The sequence below is a fragment of the Alosa alosa genome, chromosome 10 (genome assembly GCF_017589495.1).
Source record: "Alosa alosa isolate M-15738 ecotype Scorff River chromosome 10, AALO_Geno_1.1, whole genome shotgun sequence".
In the NCBI taxonomy this organism is placed as follows: Eukaryota; Metazoa; Chordata; class Actinopteri; order Clupeiformes; family Clupeidae; genus Alosa; species Alosa alosa.
Window position 1 is genome coordinate 15,355,362 of NC_063198.1, and position 23,243 is coordinate 15,378,604.

Consider the following 23,243-nt stretch of genomic DNA (forward strand, 5'->3'; position numbering starts at 1 on the left):
GATAATAAACTGAGACATCAATGAAAAAGGCAGATCATGTAGTTCCTATCTTAAACACTAGGGGATGACAAAGAATGTCTGAAACCAGGAGTTTCAATTGGATTTTCCCCTCATTTGCAACCAGCAAACCAGCATACTAATTCATGGTAACATTCTCCCTTTGCTAAACTTCTGAAAACTAAAAACTTCTTTTCAACAACAAAAAAAAAAACGAACCATCATCTGCCAATTACCAGCTGCTATGGTGTTATTCCATAATTAACCTGTGCTGTATAAAGATTATTATTGGTTCAATGCAATTGGGAGTCAATGTTTGCACAGACTGACTACATTTCCACCCATAAGTACAGCATGCCCAAGCCCTGATATGCCCCTGAACTCTGTCTATGATCAACCCGTCTTTTCCCAGAAACACTGGCCAGATTCCAAAAGCCGACTCAAACTGAAACCGGGGGTGGATATCGTGGTCCACCCACGCAGACACTCCCTCTGCTATCAGTAATAGGTTGTGTAAAGCAGCTTCGTGCCAAAGCACAGCCATTACACATGCCAGATCACGTTCAAAAGTTTATTGCAGTCTTATGTAGTCGTAAACATGGTCTTTGGCTGTGTGTTTGGCTTTGAATGATTAGTGTGTTACTGTAAACTGTATCTATTGATATATGTTTTGTCAATAATTTAGCCCTGCATGTGAATATAAGCAAGAGAATGAGGAACTGCGTATTTTTCTCAAGGCCATCTGCACCCACACTAACGTGTTTCTGTTTCATTTCCAATGTCAATACTCGACTGTAGAGCTACAGCATGCAAAACGCTGACGTCACGCAAACAAATTACAGAACAAAAACTGTGCATTCAGGGAAACCAGAATCTACCACTACACAACACGCACATACACACACGCACATGGACATGGACATGCACACGCACGTATATGATAAGGAAACACTTTAGAGACTGTAGCTGCTGATGCCTACCTGTGCAACCTCTGGAGTGGCGTGGATCAGGTGCCACACGTAGCCGTTCAGCTCGTCTTTCCTTCGGTCGGCCATGGCCTCGCCACGAGATCGACCAATCACAAAGCGGCTGGGGAAGCTGAGGTAGAAACCAAAGAAAGGAACATCCATCCATGTTCATGAAACAGTCATCAGAAATGATTACAAACAGTGAATCAAAAATGCTGCAAGTGAACTGCTGAATAGCTAAACATAGATGGTCTGGGAAAACAATGTTAATTAACTACCTGGGCAACTTGGAGGAGGGGAAGATGAGGCGAAGTTTGGTGTGAAGCTCGTGGAACTCCTCAAAGCTCCTCTGCACCAGTGTCGCCCCCTGTTGGCCATCTCTCTCCACCTTCACCACGTACGTCTGTGGGCCAGACACCACAAACACACCACGGTCACGCACAAAAGCCAATACTGCATCACTGCACTTTCTTAAGAACTTAAGAAGTGTCACACACTAGAGAAGGCCGTTTTCTCTGGAGAGGAATGAGGATGGAGCGCTTACATAGCCTTTATTGGGGCTGTAGGTTTTCATGTGCTGACAGACGAATAGGCTCCGGATGGAGCCGTCGCTCTTGATGGTGTAGACACGTGGGGCGAAGGACAGGACGGGCCGCTCCTCTGAGGAGGCGAACTTCATCTGGGCCAGGTTGTGGATGAAGAAGTTCAGCTTGGTGGCAACACTGCCCAGACTGGACTCAATTAACCTGTGTAGAGGGACACAGTTTATGAATTGTCTGTAACTAACTTGCATGAATTTGTAGAGACGTATTGAAGGTAATATAAATCATTACAATAGTTGGTACACATTGTTGATTATTTTAAAAGAATAATCTTTGCAAACGGGTGGGAACACTCATGTTTTCAACCTCTAAGTGAGTTGCCAAATCTTCATGCCTAAACATTTTTTAAATAAATGTATGTTTAACTTTACACTTAAATGTACCATATGCTAGTTCAACCTGAATGAATGAATGAGTCACCAGTAGTTCCCTTTATTAAGACACCTCAGCTTGCTGTGGGAGCCCAATATGACTGAGGCGGGCAGAGGCGTACCTGGTAAAGTACATGGTGGCATCAGCCTCCGACTCGTGTGGCCGAAGGGCATCGCAGACGTACTTCAGGTCCTCCAGATCAGACAGCTCTGGGATCCCACAGGACAGCATCTACCGTGGCAAGAAGAACACCTCCAGGAGATTAGATTGCTGAAGGCTATACTCACCCCATGTTTCCATACAGTACAGAGCAGGGCTATTCAATTAGTTTGCAATGGGGGCCAATTCATGAAAAGTATCACAACTGAGGGGCCTGAGAAATACAGCTTGAAATATGGTCAAGGCTGTAATCTTAATATACTTTGAGGGGGACATGAATTTGTAGATATAATACAATGGCAGGAACGGATTTCACAATGTTAACTCCATGGCTAAAGCTTTGAATTAACAACTATATAATAAAGTACAACAACAGCAACATAGGAGTTCATATAGTATTTTGTAATAACATCATCAGCACCTGCCAGCCAGTTGTTGGTACTGTAGTCATTTTGTTGTATTTGTGTTTTGCAAAAGCCATATGCCGCCCTAGGCTATCGCAGCGGTTAAATTGTGAAGGTGATGGTAACACTATGTTGCTAATATGGCTAATGAAATCTATGATAACAGATCAAAAGCAATGAAATCTGTGCTTTTCTGCTAGTTCAATACGATTTCTAGTGAATACAGACATGATACAAAATCTGTCACTTATGTAACTCTTCTCGACTTATACTTATTACATTTAAATGTTCCCACCATTTAAATGATGGTTGTTAACAAATTAATGTTACTTACAATGGACCTTACACCTAAGGAGAGGGAAGTGTAAAATGTAACTCATAACTTACATTTTAAACTTACATTGAAACAATTTGCATGGTGCAAACCATTACATTTTAGTAGCTCATAAACTCCAACGCAGTGGCAATTTACGCTGAAACTAACCTAAGATGGAACTTCCGTTCAATTTGTGCAACCGGCTGCAGGACCACAGAGTGAGCAAGAGATGCAGGAGCAGAGAACAGCTCATATGCTTGTTAGAGATGACCATTTTTTAAAAGGGCCAATAGTGTGAAAGTAAGTGTGGGTGAGGGAGTGTGTTGGGGTGTGTGCAGTGTGTGAGAGACTCACCAAGCCCAGTAGGTTGAGGAACAAGTGTGAGTGTTTCCTAATGAGGTTGTAAGCCTCACAGCACAGGTCAACAAAGTCATGGAATCTTCTGGAAGGCTTGTCTCCACCGTTAATAACGTAAGCCATGTCTGAGGTGAAGACGAATGGAACACGGTCTCTGTGGCAACACACATACACACACACACACACACACACACACACACGCACAGATATAAGATTGCGAAATAGCAGTCAACAAAACTTTGGCTGCTAGAGATGAGGGCATTATACCCTGAAAATGCTTTGAAAAGTTTTAACACTCAGTAAAGAATAACATGACAGGATGAGTCCCTCACCGCTTGATGCTGCCAAACATCTGGGCGTGGCCCAGGAACTTCCCAAAGTCGATGTGGAACATGTGGCCGCTGGTTTTGAGCATGATGTTGTCATTGTGGCGGTCACAGATACCCAGGATGTAGGTGGCCACACAACAGCCAGCGCACGAGTAGATGAAGTTCTCCACCGCCTGGAAAACACACCAACGTCATGAGTCTCAATGTAATCCAGATGGATTATACAGTGGGGATGGTGGAGCATGATGGGGAGGAGGGGGCGGCGGCTTATCTTTGACAGCTGCTACACAAATCGAGGACAGTTTGCATGGTGTTGCGTGGTTGCATGTGTGTGTGTGTGTGTATGAGCATGTTTGTATGAGACAGAGTATGCGTGTGTTTGAGTGCCTGTGTGTGTATGCCTGTGTGTGTATGTGTCTGTGTGTGTGTGTGTGTGTGTGTGTGTGTGTGTTATGTGTGTGTGTGTGTGTGTGTTGTTATGTGTGAGTGAGTGTTTCCCCCTTTGACCACGGACCTTTTCATACTCGTCCTCTGTGGGGTTGTGCTTCAGCAGCCAGTCGGCCAGTGGGCGGTCCTTGAAGGAACCGGTGACTCCCGTGCTCCACCTGGATTTTCCGCAGAGTCTCGGCGTTGGGGATCATCTCCACCATCCCTAAGAGAGCCAGAAACAGAGTCACTCCTTCCTTACAGGAAACTGAATTTAAACACACACTTATCTTAAAAGGCACCATATGTTCATTATCTAAACACCAAACTGCAGATGGATGGGAGAAACATGTGATAATCTGAAGCAGTCTATAGATGCTATAGATAGTCTATAAATGAATATGGTACTACAGACAGACACAGACATACAGAGGGAGAGAAAGAGAGGGAGGAGGGAGAGGAGAGAGGAGAGAGAGAGAGAGAGAGAGAGAGAGAGGAGGATGAGGGAGAGGGAGAGAGAGAGAGAGAGAGAGGATGAGGGAGGAGAGAGAGAGGATGAGGGAGAGGAGAGGATGAGGGAGAGGGAGAGAGAGAGACAGAGAGGATGAGAGAGAGAGAGAGAGAGAGAGAGAGAGAGAGAGAGAGAGAGGCACATGTGGTACTAGCCTTCACGCTCTCTGTCTCTACTCTCGCTACTAGCTCAAAACCCTTTTCTACTGCACCTCTTCCACGGCCAGTGGAGAAGCAGTGGAAAATGACCATCCTCATGTCTAGGCCCTCCTGGATCCAGATCTTGTTCATGATGCGGATCATCTGCAGGGTCAGCATGTCTTGTCTCAGATCGTCCCCAGACTGAAACAAAGAGTGTTGTGTGTTAAGGGGCTGTGTGATAATCTATTGGAGTCGACCAAAATTGTCTAAGAGAAGATGTGTGATGTGATGTGATCGTAACCATATGCTTTTTAGCACGCACACATTGATCTGACAGCAATCTTTGTGGTATTGCTGATTGTGACTTGGCCCTACCTACAGCAGGAAGTTTGCAAGTTCTTTTGGAAAATCTTGTATGTTTATAGTTGACCTTGAGTATTGCACACACACGCATACACGCACGCACACACACAAAATACCAAAAATACTGGCAGGCACCTTGAAGATGACGTTGATCTGGTCTCCAAGGGGGTCCATGCTTTGGAAGGAGAGCTTGAGGGGGACAGCGTTGGAGTTGAAGAAGGAGCAGGACTGAGGGGACATGGAAGGACACAGATGGTCACTGCTGCCCACACACTTCCAATTCAACTCAAATATTAGGAAGGAGAACACGACTTGACTGTAAGGACCACTTCCTGAACAAATGCCCTCACTCTCTCTCTCTCTCACACACACACACACACACACCTTGATGTTGATGCCCTTCACCAGGAGGCCAGGGTTTAAGGGGAGGCGGCAACTGCTGCTGGCAGAAAAGAACTGCTTTACCTCATCCAGCGCTTCCCTGAGGACCGCCTGTACACACACACACACACATAAACACACACATACACACACACACACACAAACACACACACACACACAACACCAATGTAAAATTCCTGAGCCCCAAACAGAACGATTGTGTCCAAAGGGCATAACTGCAGTCTGCTGATGTTGGGTAAAAAGCTGAAATTCCATTCCTCTCCTCTCTGCCCATTTAGTACTCCCATAAACTGCACCAGGACCGTGTGCAGCAAGGCAAACTCAAAGTAAAGGTCATGTATTCACTACTCCACAATCCATCGCTACGACACCACTGAACTGCAGCTGCAACTCATTTAAATATGTTAGTTAGTTCATATCCCATACCACAATATGATACTTGTGTGTATTTGTGTGTGTGTTTTCCATGATATGCCTGTTATATATGTTCATGCTGATGTATGTGTATCAATCTTGAGTCTGTTTGTGTGTGTGTGTGTGTGTGTTCACGTTGTAGGTGCTTTAAAAGGACATCCACTGACCTGGCGTGAGGAAGGCGAGGCGTCTCGCACTCGCTGGGCGACCTGGGCCAGGATGGACACCAGCCAGCTCTGGCGGTCAAACTCCTCGCGGAGGCCACGGCCCACGCAGCACAGCACGGCGGCCAGCAGCTGCTGGTAGCGCACGCTGAACTGAGAGTCCTGCAGAGCGTCCTTCAGCAGCCTGCAGGACAGACACACACACACAGGCACACACACACAGGCACACACACACACACACACAGCGGCTACTGATACTGAACAGTATCATTCAGAAGCAATGATGCAGTGTCTACTTTTTGCAGTGTTTGCTGTTGCTACTGTCGGCTATATTTAATTACATGTTTAATTACAGGTTTAAAAAGTTTGTGATTTCATGCAGTATCTTCTTATTTTATTCCTAAAAGGTGCTGACTGACCCTGGTGGTAAGCAAACATGTAACAGGAGATAAGAAACTGCACAGTTGCTGTACTCTCGCTTAGTCTGTGATAATTTTAGGCCTGAAACATTACTTATTAAAGTTCTTATCACCAGTTCTTTCCACCAGGTGTAGGAAATAAACAGCCGTCTGCATCTGTAAAGATGTATGTTTGTGTTGGAATGTTCAGTACGTATGCCTGTTAGTGCCAAACAGTGATAAAGTGTATGTGCCTGTGTGTGTGTGTGAGAAAGAGAGAGAGAGAGAAGAGAGAGAGAGAGAGAGAGAGAGAGAGAGAGAGAGAGAGAGAGAGAGAGAGAGAGAGAGAGAGAGAGAGAGAGAGAGTGTGTGACAAGGTTTTACCAGAAAAGGTAGTGTTTTACCAGAAAAGGTAGTGAGCGATGCGCATGTCTGCTATGGCTCTCCTCAACAGGAAGCGCACCAGAGGGCTGTCCAGGTAACACTCATACTTCAGAGCCTGGACACCAGAGAGACAAAAAGACAATTGACAAAGCAGATCTGACAACAAAGAGAGTGAGAGATTGAGAAAGAGATAGAGATAGAGAGAGAGAGAGTAAGAGTGAGTGAGTGAGAGGGAGAGAGAGAAAGTGAGAGAGAGAGAGAGAGAGAGAGAGAGAGAGAGAGAGAGAGAGAGAGAGAGAGAGAGAGAGAGTGAGAGACTGTACCTGCACTAACTGTGGCAGGAAGTCCAGCAGTTCTGGATCAGATATTGTGTCCATCCACTGGACAGCGGTTCGCCTACATTCCTGATCAGGGAACCTAATACACACACACACACACAAATTGCATGACTAACTATGTATGTGATAATCTTCAGCGTTTTTGTGTGTGTGTCTATGTGTGTGTGTGTCTGTGTGTGTGTGTGTGTCTTTCTGTGTGTGTGTGTGTGCATCTGTGTGTGTGTGTGTGTGTGTGTGTGTGTGTGTGTGTGTGTGTGTGTGTGTGTGTGTGTGTGTGTGTGTGTGTGTGTCCTCACGTGGCGTGTAGAAGGCCCACTGCATCCAGGTGGTTCATGCAGGCCCAGTGGCGCAGCAGGGCGTAAATGTCGGGCAGGCAGGCCCACTCCCAGCGGGGGGCGCTAGCGAGCACCAGAGGCAGCCTGCTGCTCTCTGCATGGCAGAAGTAGCGCTTCTCCCACAGCAGACGCTTCTCTTCCTGAGACAGCCTGAGACAAACACACACACACACACGCAGACACAGACATTAACACACACACACACACACACACACACACAGACATTAACACACACACACACACACAAACACACACACTGATTCCCTTAATCACTCATCATGTTACAGTGTGTGGCATATTAAAACCTCTCCAATAAACCTCTTTTGTACTCTAATGCATACAATCACACACTGATACAGGCAATACACGCAGATCAACTGCACCTTCCCACCAAATCTTTCACAAGCTTTGCACATAAATCACGTCCATCACAAAATCTGCTTAAACTCACACAATATACACACTGTTATATACTCAGAGAGACGCACACGAAACAAGTACATCACTATGCTCATCAAATGACTTCATTCATAATCACACAGTGCTACAGTCACATAAACACTCTCACACACACCCCTCTTCCTGAGAAACTCTGAGTACAATCATAAGGCATCCTCATGAGTGCAGGCCTATGGCCGATGAAAACAGACCTGCTGTAATAACAACCTGCTATTATTCATAGACTCAGCATGTTGTTGCCTAAACACCAAAGTCACATGGAACTCATACAATAGCCTTGACATTACAACAATCATTCCACTGTTCCTCCAATGTGGGTCTCTGTTGAAAATAAGGACCACACCAGCTCCCGGGCAGAGGGGGGGATCTGCCATCTCGTGAGGGTTCACTTCAAAGCCACTGGAGCCACTCAGCAGGCCTTTAGTGGTTGGAGACCAGCATAATGAATTATGGGTCTTATACTTACTTACTTACTGACTTACTTAATGCTTCATAACTTATTTACTGGTGAAAGAACTGTGAGAGTGCTTCATTGCCTCGCCTTTAGTTATAGATCATATATGCATAAGGGCACATGTCATGTAGACACACACACACACACACACGCCGGTCACATGCCGATACACCCACACGTGGATATACATACTGTACAAACATACACGCCTGGTTCAACAATCCTGGGGTGTTTGTATTGGAGTAACCAAAAAAGAAACCCCACTGTCCTTCAGCTACACGTCTTGCTGTGATATGACACCCTCCGAGCCCCCCCCCCCCCAAAACCTCCGCCGGCCTCCCCCACACCTCCAGGATCAAATGACCACGCTGGGGAGCCCATGAGGGATTGGCTGGCCTGCTGTGCCTAGGAGCCCTTACATGGGGAGGACCTCAGTGCACAGCCGGACGAGCCCATATCTCACGTAACCCCACAAATCAGTGGGGTGCCTGCCTCACCCCGGCACCCAGGGAGCCCTCGCAGACACTCCATCTCTCACTCTGGCTCATTTGTTAGTGGTGCTCAGACAGACAGGGGCTTTTCACGAGTCCCTTATCTCTTTGTCTCTCTTTTTCTCTGTCTCTCTCTCTCTCTCTCTCTCTTTCTCGCACACATACAGTACACACACACACACACACACACACACACACACACACACACACACACACACACACACAACACACAAACACATAAAGGAGTCTTTGACCTAAAGCTATTCTCCCGGATATCGTAACCGATAAGAAAAATAAACAAAGCTAACAGCACACACATGGTCGACCTTTGATCCGGTCACAAAGGTCTGACTTAACGTCATACTTAACCAGCACAGACACACTCACACACATCTGACAAAATGCACACATATTGAAACACACACCTTTAAACACACAGCAACACACATTCAGTAACAAACTTACACCTTCAGTAAGCACACAACTACCTACACACACACACACACACACTACTATTCCACAGTCTTTCTGGCCCACTGGCCGTCTGACAGGGTGGTGCAGTTCTGCGTCTCACCAGAAGAGGGACTTCTTCTGCAGGATGTCTCGCAACTGCTTCTGGCTGTGCTGGTCCAGCCGCGAGAACTCATACTGGGGGCTGAACTCGGCCGGTGCAGGGGTGCTGAAACGCACCTCGAATGAGGAGGTGGGGAAGTCCACCTGTTGAGAGAGAGAGAGAGAGAGAGAGAGAGAGAGAGAGAGAGAGAGAGAGAGAGAGACAGAAGGAGAGAAAGAGAGAAAATATCTTAAAGTTGGCTCTCAGTAAGCATATTTTACCGATAGTGATGGTTAAGATGGAGGTGATCCTAGGTCAGGAGTCTCAAACTCAAATTACCTACGGACCATTTTCCAGGTGTCCCTTTATAGAGGGGCTAGTGCAATATGGGGGAAAATGGGGAGGAAATGAGTCAAAACGCTCATTAAAACCCCAGATACATAGCAACTTGTGCACTGTCACTTATCATCAGCCTATGTCTGAGCGAATTAATATTGGCACCTTTTGCTTTAAGGCACACTTGTGCATTATTTTGCTACTTTCTGTCATTGTATTTGCGACGGCCGTTCACTTTGTGAATAACATGCCATTTCTAGGTAGACAACATTCTCCAACTGCAGCAGTACAGTTAACTTTCAGTCATTTCAGCTTCATGGCCGCATCACTGTCTTTTCTGGCTCTTCGTTCTACTGACGTGTGACCTGCTACTTCCCTCACTCTCTCATAGGCTGCTCATTTGCATGTTTGCTAGTAATGGCTCTTTAGGGTTTTTTTTTTTTTTGTCCTGGCGCAAAACATATAGGTTGTTAAATGATGTGTCCCTTTGTCTGTTTTTCTTGAAACTGCCGATGCTTCTGGTCAACATGGACTTTTTCTTTAGAAACGGTGTCTTGCTGTAACTGCCAGAGACCCGGCAGTTTGAGACTACTGCCCTAGGTAACCTTAAGTGATGAAAAGCATTAACACACACACACACACACACACACATACACACTGACATGCACATGCACACTACACTGAAACTGTCTGGTTAGGGCAGTGGGTGGTCATCTCTACAGGACAGACTGATTCATCCAGTGGAATATGGGAGCTTAGTGGAAAGATGAGCATCAACAACCTGAGAGTCGCTACGCAGTGATGCACACCCAGTCACTGATCCAGCTAATTGCTCAACTGCTCTAAACACAGCCATTATGACACAACCAGGTGTGTGAGCATGCAGTAGCCAAGGTGTGTGTGTGTGTGTGTGTGTGTGTGTGTGTGTGTGTGTGTGTGAGAGAGAGAAAACCTCATGAACTCCCTCTCCAGCAAAACCTCCACTGCAACAATCCAACTGATTCATGCACACATGCAGTCCACACCCATGATCAGATAACCCACATCATATGAGCCAACACACACAGATGAGCAAAATGAGGAGGGCCAGACAGATAGAGAATGAGAGAGAGAGATACAGACATAGAAAGAGAAAAAGAGAGAAAGAAAGAATAAGGAAGAGAGAGAGAGAGAGAGAAAAAGAGAAAGAGAGAGAGGTTGATGACAGAAGGCTAAACGAGGACACTTTGGGGACGTGCGTTCACAAATAGGGGGTAAACGTTTCCTGCATGCACGTGAGCGCTGGAGAGGAGGCCGAGGGAAGAGCAGGAGAGAGGAATGTGAGAAATGGGGTCAGGCCGACGAAAAGAGGAGCTGGAGCCCTGAACAGGGGAGGCATGGAGGAGGTGTGGGAGGAGGGAGGCGCACGGAGGGGAGGTGTAACAAGCTGCAGATGTACACGCTCACCTCTGAGCAGAGCACACTGACGAGCTTAACACACACGTCCACCGTGCTCCTCCTACCCGTCATTACCTTCCTCAGACTGCCACGGCTCAGCACACACACACACACACACACACACACACACACACACACACACACTCCATGGCCATGCAACATTACACTGTAGAATGTAGAAATAGAAAAACGCCAGGCTATAGTGTGAAAAGAAAGAGCATAGTCTCATAGTCCATAGTCTCTGCAGGGCTCTTGAGACTAGGACACAGATGTTGAGGACTGACGGATCCTTTGGTCTGCTGTGGTGGAGCAGACAGGCTGTTTAGAGACTGCAGCAGCAGCAGCCACATGAACACTGGCTCAAAGTGGTGGAATATTCTGGAAGGCTTTTTGGATTGAAATCAGGCGGCAAGCTGGTATTCATATGGGTAGTGTGCATGCGCCTGTGCTGTGTGTCTGTGTGTGTGAGTTGAGGAGCTCTCTCTCTCTCTCTCTCTCTCTCTCTGTGTGTGTGTGTAAAGATGTGGGAAGACTGGGTAAAAAGACAGACTGTACGCAGGCGTGTGGAAGAGAGTATGTCGTTTCATCAAGTGGTGTGAGCATAAGTGTGAAAAGACGTTATGGGTCTAGACTTGCTTGTGTGCAAGTGCACAAGTTTGTGTATGCAATGGAGAGTTTGTGTGTGTGTGTGTGTGTGTGTGTGTGTTCACAGCACAGAGTGGGACCTCCAGAGGGAAGGTTACACAGAGGGTGCTGTCAACTTGTTCTACACTCAATCGGACTCTATCCTTCACCATCTTCCTCTCTACAGTACCTCCCCTCCCTCCATCCCCACACCCTTTCCAGCCACCCACCTCTAGGAAACCAGCTGACCTACTTTCAGCACCCCCACACCACACCACTACCAGCTGCACCGAGGCTCTGCTGCAAACCATTTTGAACATGAGAGAGAGAGAGAGAGAGAGAGAGAGAGAGAGAGAGAGAGAGATAGAGAGATAGATAGAGAGAGAGAGAGAGAGAGAGAGAGAGAGAGAGGAAAAGTCCATGCTGAAGAAAAGTAGGGAGAGCCAGTGAGGCCTCTGGGACGGTGCCAAATGAATGAAAGCTTTGTGCTGCAGAGAGATGGAAAGACATGGAGATTGAGGAAGGGAGAAGAGACGAGGGGAGAGGAAAGAGGTGAGGGGTTGGGGTGGGGCTGGGCTGGGGATAAGGGAATCATTAAAAGTCATCTGGTCAGCCATTTCAAATAGCCATCAATGTGGAGTGTGTGTTTGCCCAAAGGAGGCATTAATCATTCATGTGAGGGCCTTTTAGCAAAAATCACCTGCTGTGCATCAGGGTCTGTATAGTATCAGGGTATGTTTTGTCAGTCTAAGAGAGAGAGAGAGAATGTGTTTGTGTGTGTGTGTATGTGTGTGTGTGAGAGAGAGAGAGATGGAGAGAGACAGAGAGAGGGAGAGTGTGATTGTGTGTATGTGATGAGAGTGTGTATGTGATGAGAGTGCATACTGTATGCCTATTCGTCGACTGCAAATATGAGTATGAGCATGTTTAGTTTGTGATACATGTCAAAGGGAAAGAGAAAGAATGAGTCTGTGTGTGTGTTGTTTACCTGTACAATGACACTGTCTGGCTGGCTGAAGTTTGGCGTACTTGAGCGAGCATTTCCAGCGCTTCCTGGTGTTGAGGGCCACAGACCAAGCAACTTCCTTCCACAAGTCAGAACGCTGTACACACACACACACACACACTTCAGGATATGTGTGGGGGAAATCCTTTTAAATATAAAAAAACTTTGGAGACAGTTATTGTATGGTCAATCTCTGACTACTTAACCATAAACTTGGGAAAGAAAGGAAGGACCTATTTCAAAGGACGTTCTTTAGTGTCCAAGGCCAACCAGTTAATTTATCTTATTTCCTCCTTTCACAGCATTTTCTGCTGCAGTCAGTGTAATGAAACTAAATCACTGGGGGGCAGTACTACAAGGTCCCTATAAGCGCCAATGTGCTCCCTTCACTGAGCTAGGGAGTGTTTCACAATCCTCAGAACATATGTGGCTTGTTGGCCTCCTCCCCTACACACTTACACATCCCACAGCCTATTTTTACATTCCTGCATCCTCACACTGCCGTGAGTGCCGGGAGTAGTTCATAGTTACAAACCCTTGTGCTAAGAAGACAATAAATGCCAGTACATAATGTGTGGCATTACTGGCTCTAGAATAGAACACGGAAACATTATAGTGGCTGAGGGGATCCTGAGAATACATTATGGCCCTTACAAACATCTTGTACAACAGTACAGAACCTAATGAAGGTGTCAGATTTCAGAGGGGTGAAGTGAAAGAGTTTCCTACTGTCTGAAGTTGAAGAGGGGCATGGTGACCCAGCCAAGGGATTCTGCGCTGCGCCGCTGCTTGCCCTTCTCCTCTGCCCCTCCAGGGGGCGGTAAGGGGCTGGCATACAAGGTCACCGTCAGCTGCGTCTCCCGTGGCAACTGGTTGATTTGAACTGGGAAACAAACCCTGAGTTTCGGGGAAAAGGAGAGGGAAAAAAAAGAAAGAACAGAAAAAAGAAAAGAATAAAAGGAGGGGAGGGGGAGGGAAAGAAAGCCAGAGAAGAAAAAAAGATGAGTGTGCATGAGTTCTGCATGGCATACCAAACACATACAAACTAAAAGCCCTCACACAGTGGCTCAGTGACGGATCTGTGGAGGATTGGGCCAGAGGGGCACATTCTCCTCTGCATTTACTTCTTACTTCGACTTAAACTGCAAAGCCGATGGAACGCCAACCTCAGGTAGGCTCCCTGGCAGAAGGACAAGAGAGCTTCCTTTCATCCGTAATCTACTCTCGTTGTTAAAGCAATCCCTAAAGCCATTGCTTATCACCTGCTCAAGTTCACAACACACAGCCAATGTTTACATTAGAGGGCCAGATGGTGGATTGCCAGAGAACGTCCAACACAAACTCCTGCCGCCATTTTGCGAGCACATCGTTTACTCAGCGTGCTTTCATATAAACACAGGAAAAGGTCGTCGGAGGTCAGATATCTCAAAGTTTTATTTTGGCCAGGAGGAAAACGCTGGGGAATGAAACTGGCCTAACAAACATGGCCATGTGGAAAATTAAGATGCTGCAGTGGGGTTTGACTCAAATAAAGGCAACATCTGGAGACAGGACCTCCTCCCTTTAAGTCTGAATAATCTACAAGGATGTCAGTCTTAAAATAACACAACAATAACCCCCAAAATATCCCCAGACAATGCCTCACATGACAGGAGGTTAAGGAGGGGATTACAGAGGAAAGCCTCTGGAAACCACCTCTGGTACCTTTATTTACACTGACTCAATATGAAAATGTGGCAAACAATGCAGCCTCTTCACTCAAACTAGGTAGGAAAATGCTCAAAACAATATAACCCGCTTACAAAAATAGCCCATTCAAGAAGGCCACGATGCACTTCTTGTGTTTAAAAAATGGAAATCAAATCTGTAGCTACATCTTTTGTTTGGGTCCTGCACATTTTCTAGCAATTATATAGGGGCAACGAGAAAATGCTGCATCAATAGATCTTTGTTCTCAATTACGTTCAAGGAACCGTGAGGTTTTTACGTACCATAAGAACTTGCTTTGTGATATCACTAACTTACATGATTTACAGTAAAATGTGCCTGGTGTACATCAATAAATCATAACCTTTTTTTTCTCATTTTCTCTGTCCTATTCATGTGAAGAAGTTGTGCTCCAGTTGTACCGTTTAAGAGGAGCTGTGCAGATGAGACTCACCTCTGGTCCCAGACCACCAGATGGAACAGATACTTGCTGACAGCCTGCTTGCTGGTGTGCTGGGGGGCGCACAACTCCGTAGCGCCATGTGTGAGCGAGCAGGACAGGAAGAAGCCCTCGTAGCTGCAGGGGGAATAATAACAATACACTCATTGTTGGGACATGCCATTTGAAACATGGTGGGTTGCCCAGCTATTGTGGGCAAAAGTTTTTTGACATATACAAGAGGACAGTAAGGTCGGTAATTATGGAGGAAATTATAGAGTGAGGTCATAGTGAATCTGAGGTGCATGGAGGAGGGAGACTGGTGAGAGTGCCTTCTCCATGACTGCAGCTGGAGCCAGGGCCAGGGCCGCGGTAACGGCTCTCATGGGAAGTGAACAGGAGTGCATGCATGCTCAGCTGTTGGTGTTGAAATGACAAACACCAGGGTTCCATTTCGAGGCTTCAGGGCATTTGTGTGGCTATTTCGATGGATGCAACATTGCAAGCTCTTTCAGCTTCCCATAGTCCAGATATTAACCCAATCAATCGTCTCTTTCATGGCCAAGTTGAGTCTTGGGTTACTTCAGTAAAACAGACAGGAACTCCCCAGAGAATAGTTTATATAGAAGCAAAAACATTCCTTTAAGAAAGGACTGGAATGAGAGGTACTCATGAGGGAAGGAAAACACAGACTGAAACCTTATCAAAATGACCTACAGAGTCTGCATAGTTGACTGCTAAGCAAAATTACATCCCTGTGTACTGAAATTAACATGTTAAGTATGACAAAGTTTGTGTTGGTTTCTGCTGATTTCCTCTGAAAAGGTCAGAGCTGCCTTCATGTTTACACAATCCTGTTTACATTCTCTGGCCTCTGCTCTCATGAGTTATAGTTTTTATCTCACAATCTGGACCCTGCCCATAATGCCCAATTTGAACCCTATTTTCACAGCCTACAAGTCCTATTGAGAGGAAAGCAGGGCCTTACAACCCCTTAATGCTACCCCTGAGACATATGGCTCACGGCGTGCGTAGGGGACGTCCGTTTCGTCTGTCCGGCCAGGGCACAACACAGCCTCTGGGCAGGTGCCGCCCACGCCCTCTAGCCTGCACTTCCATGCAGGTCAGAGGTCACGGGCGGTTCCCAGGGCCATCTTTCTCTGGTGCGGCAGAGGCCACGCCCTCTCTGAGTCAGCAGCAGCTCTGCCCAAACAAAAGACAGAGGCCAGAACATGGGCCCACACAGGAAAAGGGAGGGAGGGAGAGAGAGAGAGAGAGAAAGAGAAAAAGAGAGAGAGAAACAGAGAGACTATACATGTGTGAATATGCACACATAAGTGTATGTGTGTATAAGTGTGTCCGAGTGTACAAGCCTGGGAGTAACATTGTACCTGTCTGTGTGTGAGTATGTGCATGTGTGTTTTGAATAAAAAGGTTTCAGACTTCAGTTTGCCATTTGTGACCTCGAAATTAGAGGAAGAAATGTTGCTGGATTAGGGGAGAGTTTAAGGTGCCAAACATCATCTATCTATAATTCAGTGTAATCCAGATGGATTATACTGCAGGACAGGAGGAAGGAGGGGGATCTGCAGCTTAGACAGCTGGTGCCCAGAATGGGGAATGTGTGTGGTGTGTGTGTGTGTGTGTGTGTGTGTGTGTGTGTGTGTGTGTGTGTGTGTGTTTGTGTGTGGTGTGTGTGTGTGTGTGTGTGTGTGTGTGTGTGTGTGTGTGTGTGTGAGAGAGAGAGAGAGAGAGAGAGAGAGAGAGAGAGAGAGAGAAGCTGTTCCTGTTGTTCCACTTTTACTGCCAACGGGTCCACTCCATCTCCATTGTTTTATCACTGCAGTTTTTCTCTCTTTTTTGCACAAAGCGCTGGTAATGGGAGGAGCTGCTCTCTGAAGCAAAGCAGGAGCCACGGTGGAACTCAAAGGCCCAACAAAGAGCTACATCTACTAATAAAACCCAGGGATTACACTCTCTTGGTCTGTCTTAGTCTCAAGTATCTCTATTCATTCAAGACCAGCCATTCGAGAGTTCACGCTAACCAGAACGGAGTAATGTAAAACACATAAGCACTTTGGCATCTGGGTGGTCATCATCAACAACACATCCTACTGGCAAAAAGACTTCTTCCAAGAAACACACAATGTACAGTTTAGCTACTGATCCACTGTAAGCCTGTAAAGTTAAAACTGTAGGCGTGTATGAAGACATAAATCACGATAGCTGGGATAGTAAGGTGTTGTAGGTACCTGGCAGCCCACGTTATAGGAATGCGGTGGGCACCATAGACGCTGAAGGACAACACATTGGTCACCATGCCAGCTTCCTGGATTGGCACAGTGGGCCGGTAGCTGTGAGGTGCTGTGTGGAAGTTGGCATTGAATGTGCTGCAGTACAGCTCCACCAGATCCAAGATGGCCGACGTCAGTTTCTCCACCACTTTTTCTGTGTGGGAGCAATGATTGAGGATTAATTGCGGAAAGTGTTATACACAGGGTTTTGGACTGTGGTGATCTGTGAGGTCCATCCTCTGCACTGTCTGGGCATCTTCTGTGTGTTTGAATAATCAATGATTCATCAATCAATAGCCACACCCAAGACTAATACTTTACATAACAGTCATCTGTAAACATGTAATTGTATGCATTTCGACTATATTTAACTGTGCTCCTGAGATGGGTCCTGAAGGAAAGAGTCTAGGATACACACTGTGTTCGTGGAATAAGGCTTTCACTACAAAGGATATTAAAAGCAAATGTTCCCAATGGCCACGCTGGCACACAGCTGCATTGGGGATTGTTGCCTTTGGCTTGCAGGCGCACCATCAGAAGGGCACCGAGTTAGACTGCATCAGAACACTGGTGCCCAGTCTTTACAACAACAAAAAAAAACGTCTGCTCTCAAATTGTCCACGTTGGAGGGTTGACTGTTTCAAGGCTGTTTTAAAAGCCCCGAACAAACAGGACACAGCTTGGAATATTTTCCCCCTCATCAATCAGCCAAAGGCAGCCACTAAACTTTAATCTCCGTTCTTGTAAACAATATTACCGTAAGGTGTTTCACATCAACAGTGCTTCCAACTCCTGCTATCACAAAGTAAAGCTATAATCAAACAAAGTGGTCATTTGTAAATACAGTAGGCAGAGACTAAAATTGTGACTGATGTGCGTCAGGCTTAATGTGTGGGTAGAGGAAGAGACACTGTCCCATTTGTGTGTTCTATTTGGAGTAACGGACATCCCCCAACAGCCCTGGACCCTCACATCCCTCAGGAAGTAAAGTAAGGAAGATGGCTGGTCATAGTACCTCTGTTCTCTCTCCTCGCCAAAACCGTCACATCCTGAAACGAGAGGAAACAAACAAACCTGCATAAATATGCACACAAAAGCAATCATCACGCCAACATCTTTGTTGGCTTTTTTTCAACCCATGTAAATGGTGATGTGATGTGATGTGATTTTTTTTCCCATTGGAATTGGTTCCTGTGACATCATTGCAGAAGTCAAGAAACATACTGTTATGGGGCTGGCCAAACTGAGTGTATCTGGACAAATGTCACATTGTCTGCTCTTTAGATGCTCCAAATGAGCTAAATGCCTTTCACATGAGAAGAACATGAGGGGAACTATAACTTCAATGTATTACTACAAGCAACACTGAGAATAGCTCATTGATATTCAGACAACATTAATAGTTACCCTTACGAATTACCTGTTGTTAATTTCATGACCCCATCATGTGGAAACAATGGATGGCATTCACCATTATTTCAGACTAGCTTTCAATGTTACCATCCCAGGGCTCTACAGTGCGCCCATTTCATTAAAAATGATGCCGTGCGAGTGCAAAAAAATATTTAGGCGCACTAGTGCGAATGACTTCTAACCATGTCAATGTTTGTCTACAAAATACACTGCAACATCGAAAAACATTACTGGTGCAAACCATAGAATCACGTCGCGAATGCAGCATAAAAACTACACCTCCCATCAACGTTAGCAGTTTTCGTTGTGACTCGCTAGTAGTCGCTTCTATCAATTCCAAGAGCTGGAGGAAAAGCGGAAAGTTAGACTAGTTAGCCAAGATGCAAAGATTGAAGAAATTAGTTCTTTCTATCCACGAATTCATTGGATATAGGAGGAACAGGATGAGATTCTGAGAATGCAGTGAGAGAAGGAAAGGTAACATAACATGCCTTTTAGCCCAGTTGACGTATTGGCTGCAATATGCAAAATATAGCTGTAGCGAACCGGCACAAAAGTAGCCTCCCGTAATACTCCCATTTTATTCAAAGGTAGAACGCTACTGACAACTCCAGGCTTCCACGCATGCTTGTTTGTTTACACCGAATACAAGCTGAAGTGCAAAACGAAAGTAGGCCTAACGTTTACCTACTGCCCCCATCAATGCAGATATTTCAAATAAAAACTAAAAGTATAAAACATATATCCTTGATTAGCCTATGTTGGGTTTTGTGGAAGAGGAAATGGACTCGTATGGAAATGTAGTAGTATTAGGCAGTATACAGTCAGATAGGTCACCATGGGCATATTTGGATTAGCTATAGATGGATTCACAAATAAATAAATTAGCCTACATTTGGCAGGATACTTGATATACAGGCTAAATGCAAATATGGCAATGTATTATATTATTTTACATTAACAAAATGTAGGAAAATAGAACAGACTGAAAATAAAGTAGGCACTGATCTTTAAAATCCTGTTTCCTGTAGCCTAAATGTTGTCAGTCATTCTTAAAATTCCCAATTGGTGCACTGGCATGTTTAACTGTTAGCTGCAGTATGTTAGATTATTTGTAAATTAAGTACAGAACTGACTGTGCACCCAAATTTTTGTCTGTGTTCCTAATTTTTTTAACTTGGGCGCACAAGTGCTCTTGAAAAAAAAAATGTTAGTGTAGAGCCCTGCATCCATACCGACACAATCCCCACCTCAAGTAGCAGTAAGCTCTATAACTTTAACAGGAACTCATTTAAAATCACCAAAACAGTCGCATGATGCTCTGAACACTTGTTGACAGTATTACTGTGAAACACTGGCCTGGCTGAACACCTCCCACGCACAGTGGGCTGCTTGCCATCGTCCCAAATCCTCACGCTCCTCATTCATTGTTTCACTGTAGGCTTTTGAATGCTGGCAAGGATGTCCAACAACACTGTCCAATAAGCTGCCCAGTGCAGCAGTAGCTTAAACACGGACATTGCAAAGCCACGAGGCATTGGTGCACAAACAATTCATGTCAAAGGGTGTTTTGATGATGATTGTGTGTGTGTGTGTGTGTGTGTGTGTGTGTGTGTGTGATTGTGATTGTGAGTGTCAAGTCAAGTCAAGTCAAGTCAAGTCAAGTCAAGTCAATTTTATATAGCACATTTCATACACAGAGGTCATTCAATTTTACATAAACAAAACCAAACGATAATAACAAATAAAAGCATAGAAGGGCAATATAGTCAAAGAATAGTTAAAAGGTAAAGATCATAATAAAAGAAAACATAAAACACAAGGTAAAATCATTTAAAAAATAAAGAATAATTAGTAAGCAAAAACAAAGGCAAAAGTAGTAAAAAAGTAATAAAAGACAAAGTAGAATAATTATCGAGGCAGATTCAGAATTTGTAACTTCGGCACAGTTAGCAGAAAGCGTCTGAGAACAGTTTGGTCTTAAGTCTAGATTTAAAACTGGCTACAGTTGGGGCCTTTTTAATGTCATCCAAAGTTGGTTCCACAGCTGAGCCGCATAGCAGCAAAAAGCTGCTTCACCATGTTTAGTTCTAACTGTAGGTTTTACTAGCAGGTTTTCACCTGGGACCTGAGAGGACGAGAAGGTGTGTACTGCTGAAGCATGTCTGACAAGTATTTAGGTCCTGCTCCATTTACTGATTTATAAACAAGCAATAGTGCTTTAAAGTCAATTCTGTGACTTACTGGAAGCCAGTGCAAGGACTTAAGAATTGGAGTAATGTGGTCAGTTCTTTTAGTTTTTGTTAGAGTCCTAGCTGCTGCATTTTGTATCACCTGAAGCTGTTTAATAGTCTTTTTTTAGGAAGGCCTGTGAACAGTCCATTGCAGTAATCAACCCTGCTGGAGATAAATGCATGAATGAGTTTTTCTAAGTCATGTTTTGACATCAGCCCTCTGAGTTTGACAATATTTTTGAGGTGGTAAAAGCTGATTTAGTTATCGCTTTCATGTGGCTGTTGAAATTTAGATCACTGTCAATTAATACACAAGGTTTTTAACAGTATCCTTTGCCTTCAACCCTTTTGTGTCAAGGAGAGTGGCAACCCTAAGTCTTTCCTCATTTTTACCAAATATAATTACTTCAGTTTTTTCTTTGTTCAGCTGAAGAAAATTTTTGAGACATCCAGGTGTTGATTTGTTCTATACACTGACACATAGATTCAAGAGGACCATAGTTGTTTGGTGAAAGAGCTAAGTAAATTTGTGTGTCATCTGCATAGCTATGATATGAAATCAAATTATTTTTGAATGATTTGTCCAAGTGGGAGCATATAGAGGTTGAATAATAGTGGCCCCAAGATCGACCCTGGGGAACACCACAGGTCAAGGGCGTTGGTGTTGAGGTACAGTTTCGATGGCAACAAAGAAGCTCCTTTCTTGTAGATATGATTTTAGCCAGCTGATAACTATGCCTGTAAATCCAACCCAGTGTTCTAGTCTGTGTAGTAAAATATTGTGATCAACAGTGTCAAATGCTGCACTAAGGTCCAGTAGCACTAGGACTGATGTGTGCATGTGTGTGTGTGTGTGATTGTGATTGTGTGTGTGCAAGTGTGTGCATGTGTGTGTGTGTATTTCACCCACCTTCTGCACGGGGCTGCAGTCGACAGGGGCAGGCGGGCAGCTGGTTCAGGGCAGAGGTCACGTCCGGCGTTTCAACAGAGGCCAGAGAGCTACACAGTGCCTTCACCGACTGCACCAACCTCTCCACGTGCAAAGGTATCTCCACCTGAGGGAGAAAAACAGGCAAAGACAGAGGGGGAGAGAGAAAGAGAAAGAAAAAGAGAGAGAGAGAGAGAGAGAGAGAGAGAAGGTGTCAGAGCATGTTACACTACACTAATCAAGTTATTCAAGTTTGTTGAATGAGCTGAAACCACATTGATCATTCTGAATGAGCTGAAACCACATTGATCAACTTGAGTCATTGGTCATACTGATCCTCTTCATATTTACCTCTGATAAGAGGAAGGACTCGGCCTCATTATGGAAAGTGTCCAGAAGCAGCGTCAGAGCCTCTCTGTGGGAACAAAGCAATCCAGATTGAGTGTTTTGAATCTGAAGAGTAGCATGTCCCACTGTTTTACATTCTCAGGGCCTCCTGCTAGGTATTTATTGAGATGTGTTGCGAAGGACAGTGCTTCAAAAAAAGATGCTGACTGTTAGGAGTCAGTCCACTATCCCATCTGGGCAGTCGTACCTGGTGACTGTCTGTTTGATGGTGCGCTCCTGAAGCTCGATGCTATGGTTCATGCTGGACGGCGTCTCGTCGTCATCCTCCTGTGACATCATCAAACAGTGGCTTCAATGATTGATCTGATAATTAATGTGGTCACATGGATAACAAACACAAGCACTACCTGGACACTATGCAGAATAGGCCGTACAAACTCTTTTGAAAGCTCATCCTGATGCCACCCTGTCTCACCTGCACCTCACATTGCTGACCGCTCATTTCTCTCTGGGGAGTTCTAGCCAACAGGCAACCTGTTGACCCCGTCCAGTGGGGAACAGGTGTTGGAGATGCTTTTATGATTAAGCATGAGCACCGTTCTTTAACAAGGTGTTCTCCTACACCTCACAGATGTTCCCCATAAATCACACACGTGTGCATGCACCCTCAAAATACCAGCATTTGGTCTTCATCTTCATAAAAAAAAAAAAAAAAAACAGATCCTCAAACTGATGACTTATGCTACGCCCAGTGCTTTTGAGGGGCTACATCTGCTAAACGTTTCTGCTGGCTCAGCGCTCAGGCTGCCTCACCGCGGTCAGAAGGTGATGGGGAAACAACGCTCACCGTTCTCGCCAGCTCCACGCACACGGATGCCCTTTCGCTCAGGTTTAGGCGGATGTCCCAGTCGAACTTCAGGCATTGCTGAATGTACTCCAGACTTGCAAGGGTCTGCTTACTGTGAGGGAGAAGGAGAGATGGAGAGAGATAAAGAAAGAAAGAAAGAAAAAAAAGAGAGAGAGAGAGAGAGAGTTACAGTACGGCCTAAACATAGACACAGTTTCTCTTCCTTCTCATACAGACTGTAATGATGACTGAAAACTCACAAGCCATTACAATCTCTGTTCCAATGTCATGTGA

At 45.2% G+C, this 23,243-nt stretch overlaps 1 protein-coding gene across 1 annotated transcript in view; it reads right to left on the reverse strand.

The window, feature by feature from the left end:
* Positions 1-23,243, reverse strand: part of pik3c2b (phosphatidylinositol-4-phosphate 3-kinase, catalytic subunit type 2 beta) — a 38,393-nt gene that overhangs the window by 3,023 nt on the left and 12,127 nt on the right. The window contains 24 exon segments of the mRNA XM_048254643.1: positions 978-1,095; positions 1,244-1,368; positions 1,510-1,711; positions 2,061-2,170; positions 3,173-3,329; positions 3,508-3,677; positions 4,019-4,099; positions 4,101-4,156; positions 4,653-4,782; positions 5,080-5,172; positions 5,329-5,436; positions 5,928-6,108; positions 6,727-6,821; positions 7,030-7,123; positions 7,341-7,529; positions 9,358-9,500; positions 12,722-12,836; positions 13,469-13,636; positions 14,901-15,023; positions 17,138-17,333; positions 21,737-21,881; positions 22,106-22,169; positions 22,350-22,429; positions 22,950-23,061. Of these exon segments, the coding sequence (XP_048110600.1) occupies positions 978-1,095; positions 1,244-1,368; positions 1,510-1,711; positions 2,061-2,170; positions 3,173-3,329; positions 3,508-3,677; positions 4,019-4,099; positions 4,101-4,156; positions 4,653-4,782; positions 5,080-5,172; positions 5,329-5,436; positions 5,928-6,108; positions 6,727-6,821; positions 7,030-7,123; positions 7,341-7,529; positions 9,358-9,500; positions 12,722-12,836; positions 13,469-13,636; positions 14,901-15,023; positions 17,138-17,333; positions 21,737-21,881; positions 22,106-22,169; positions 22,350-22,429; positions 22,950-23,061 (3,055 nt within the window).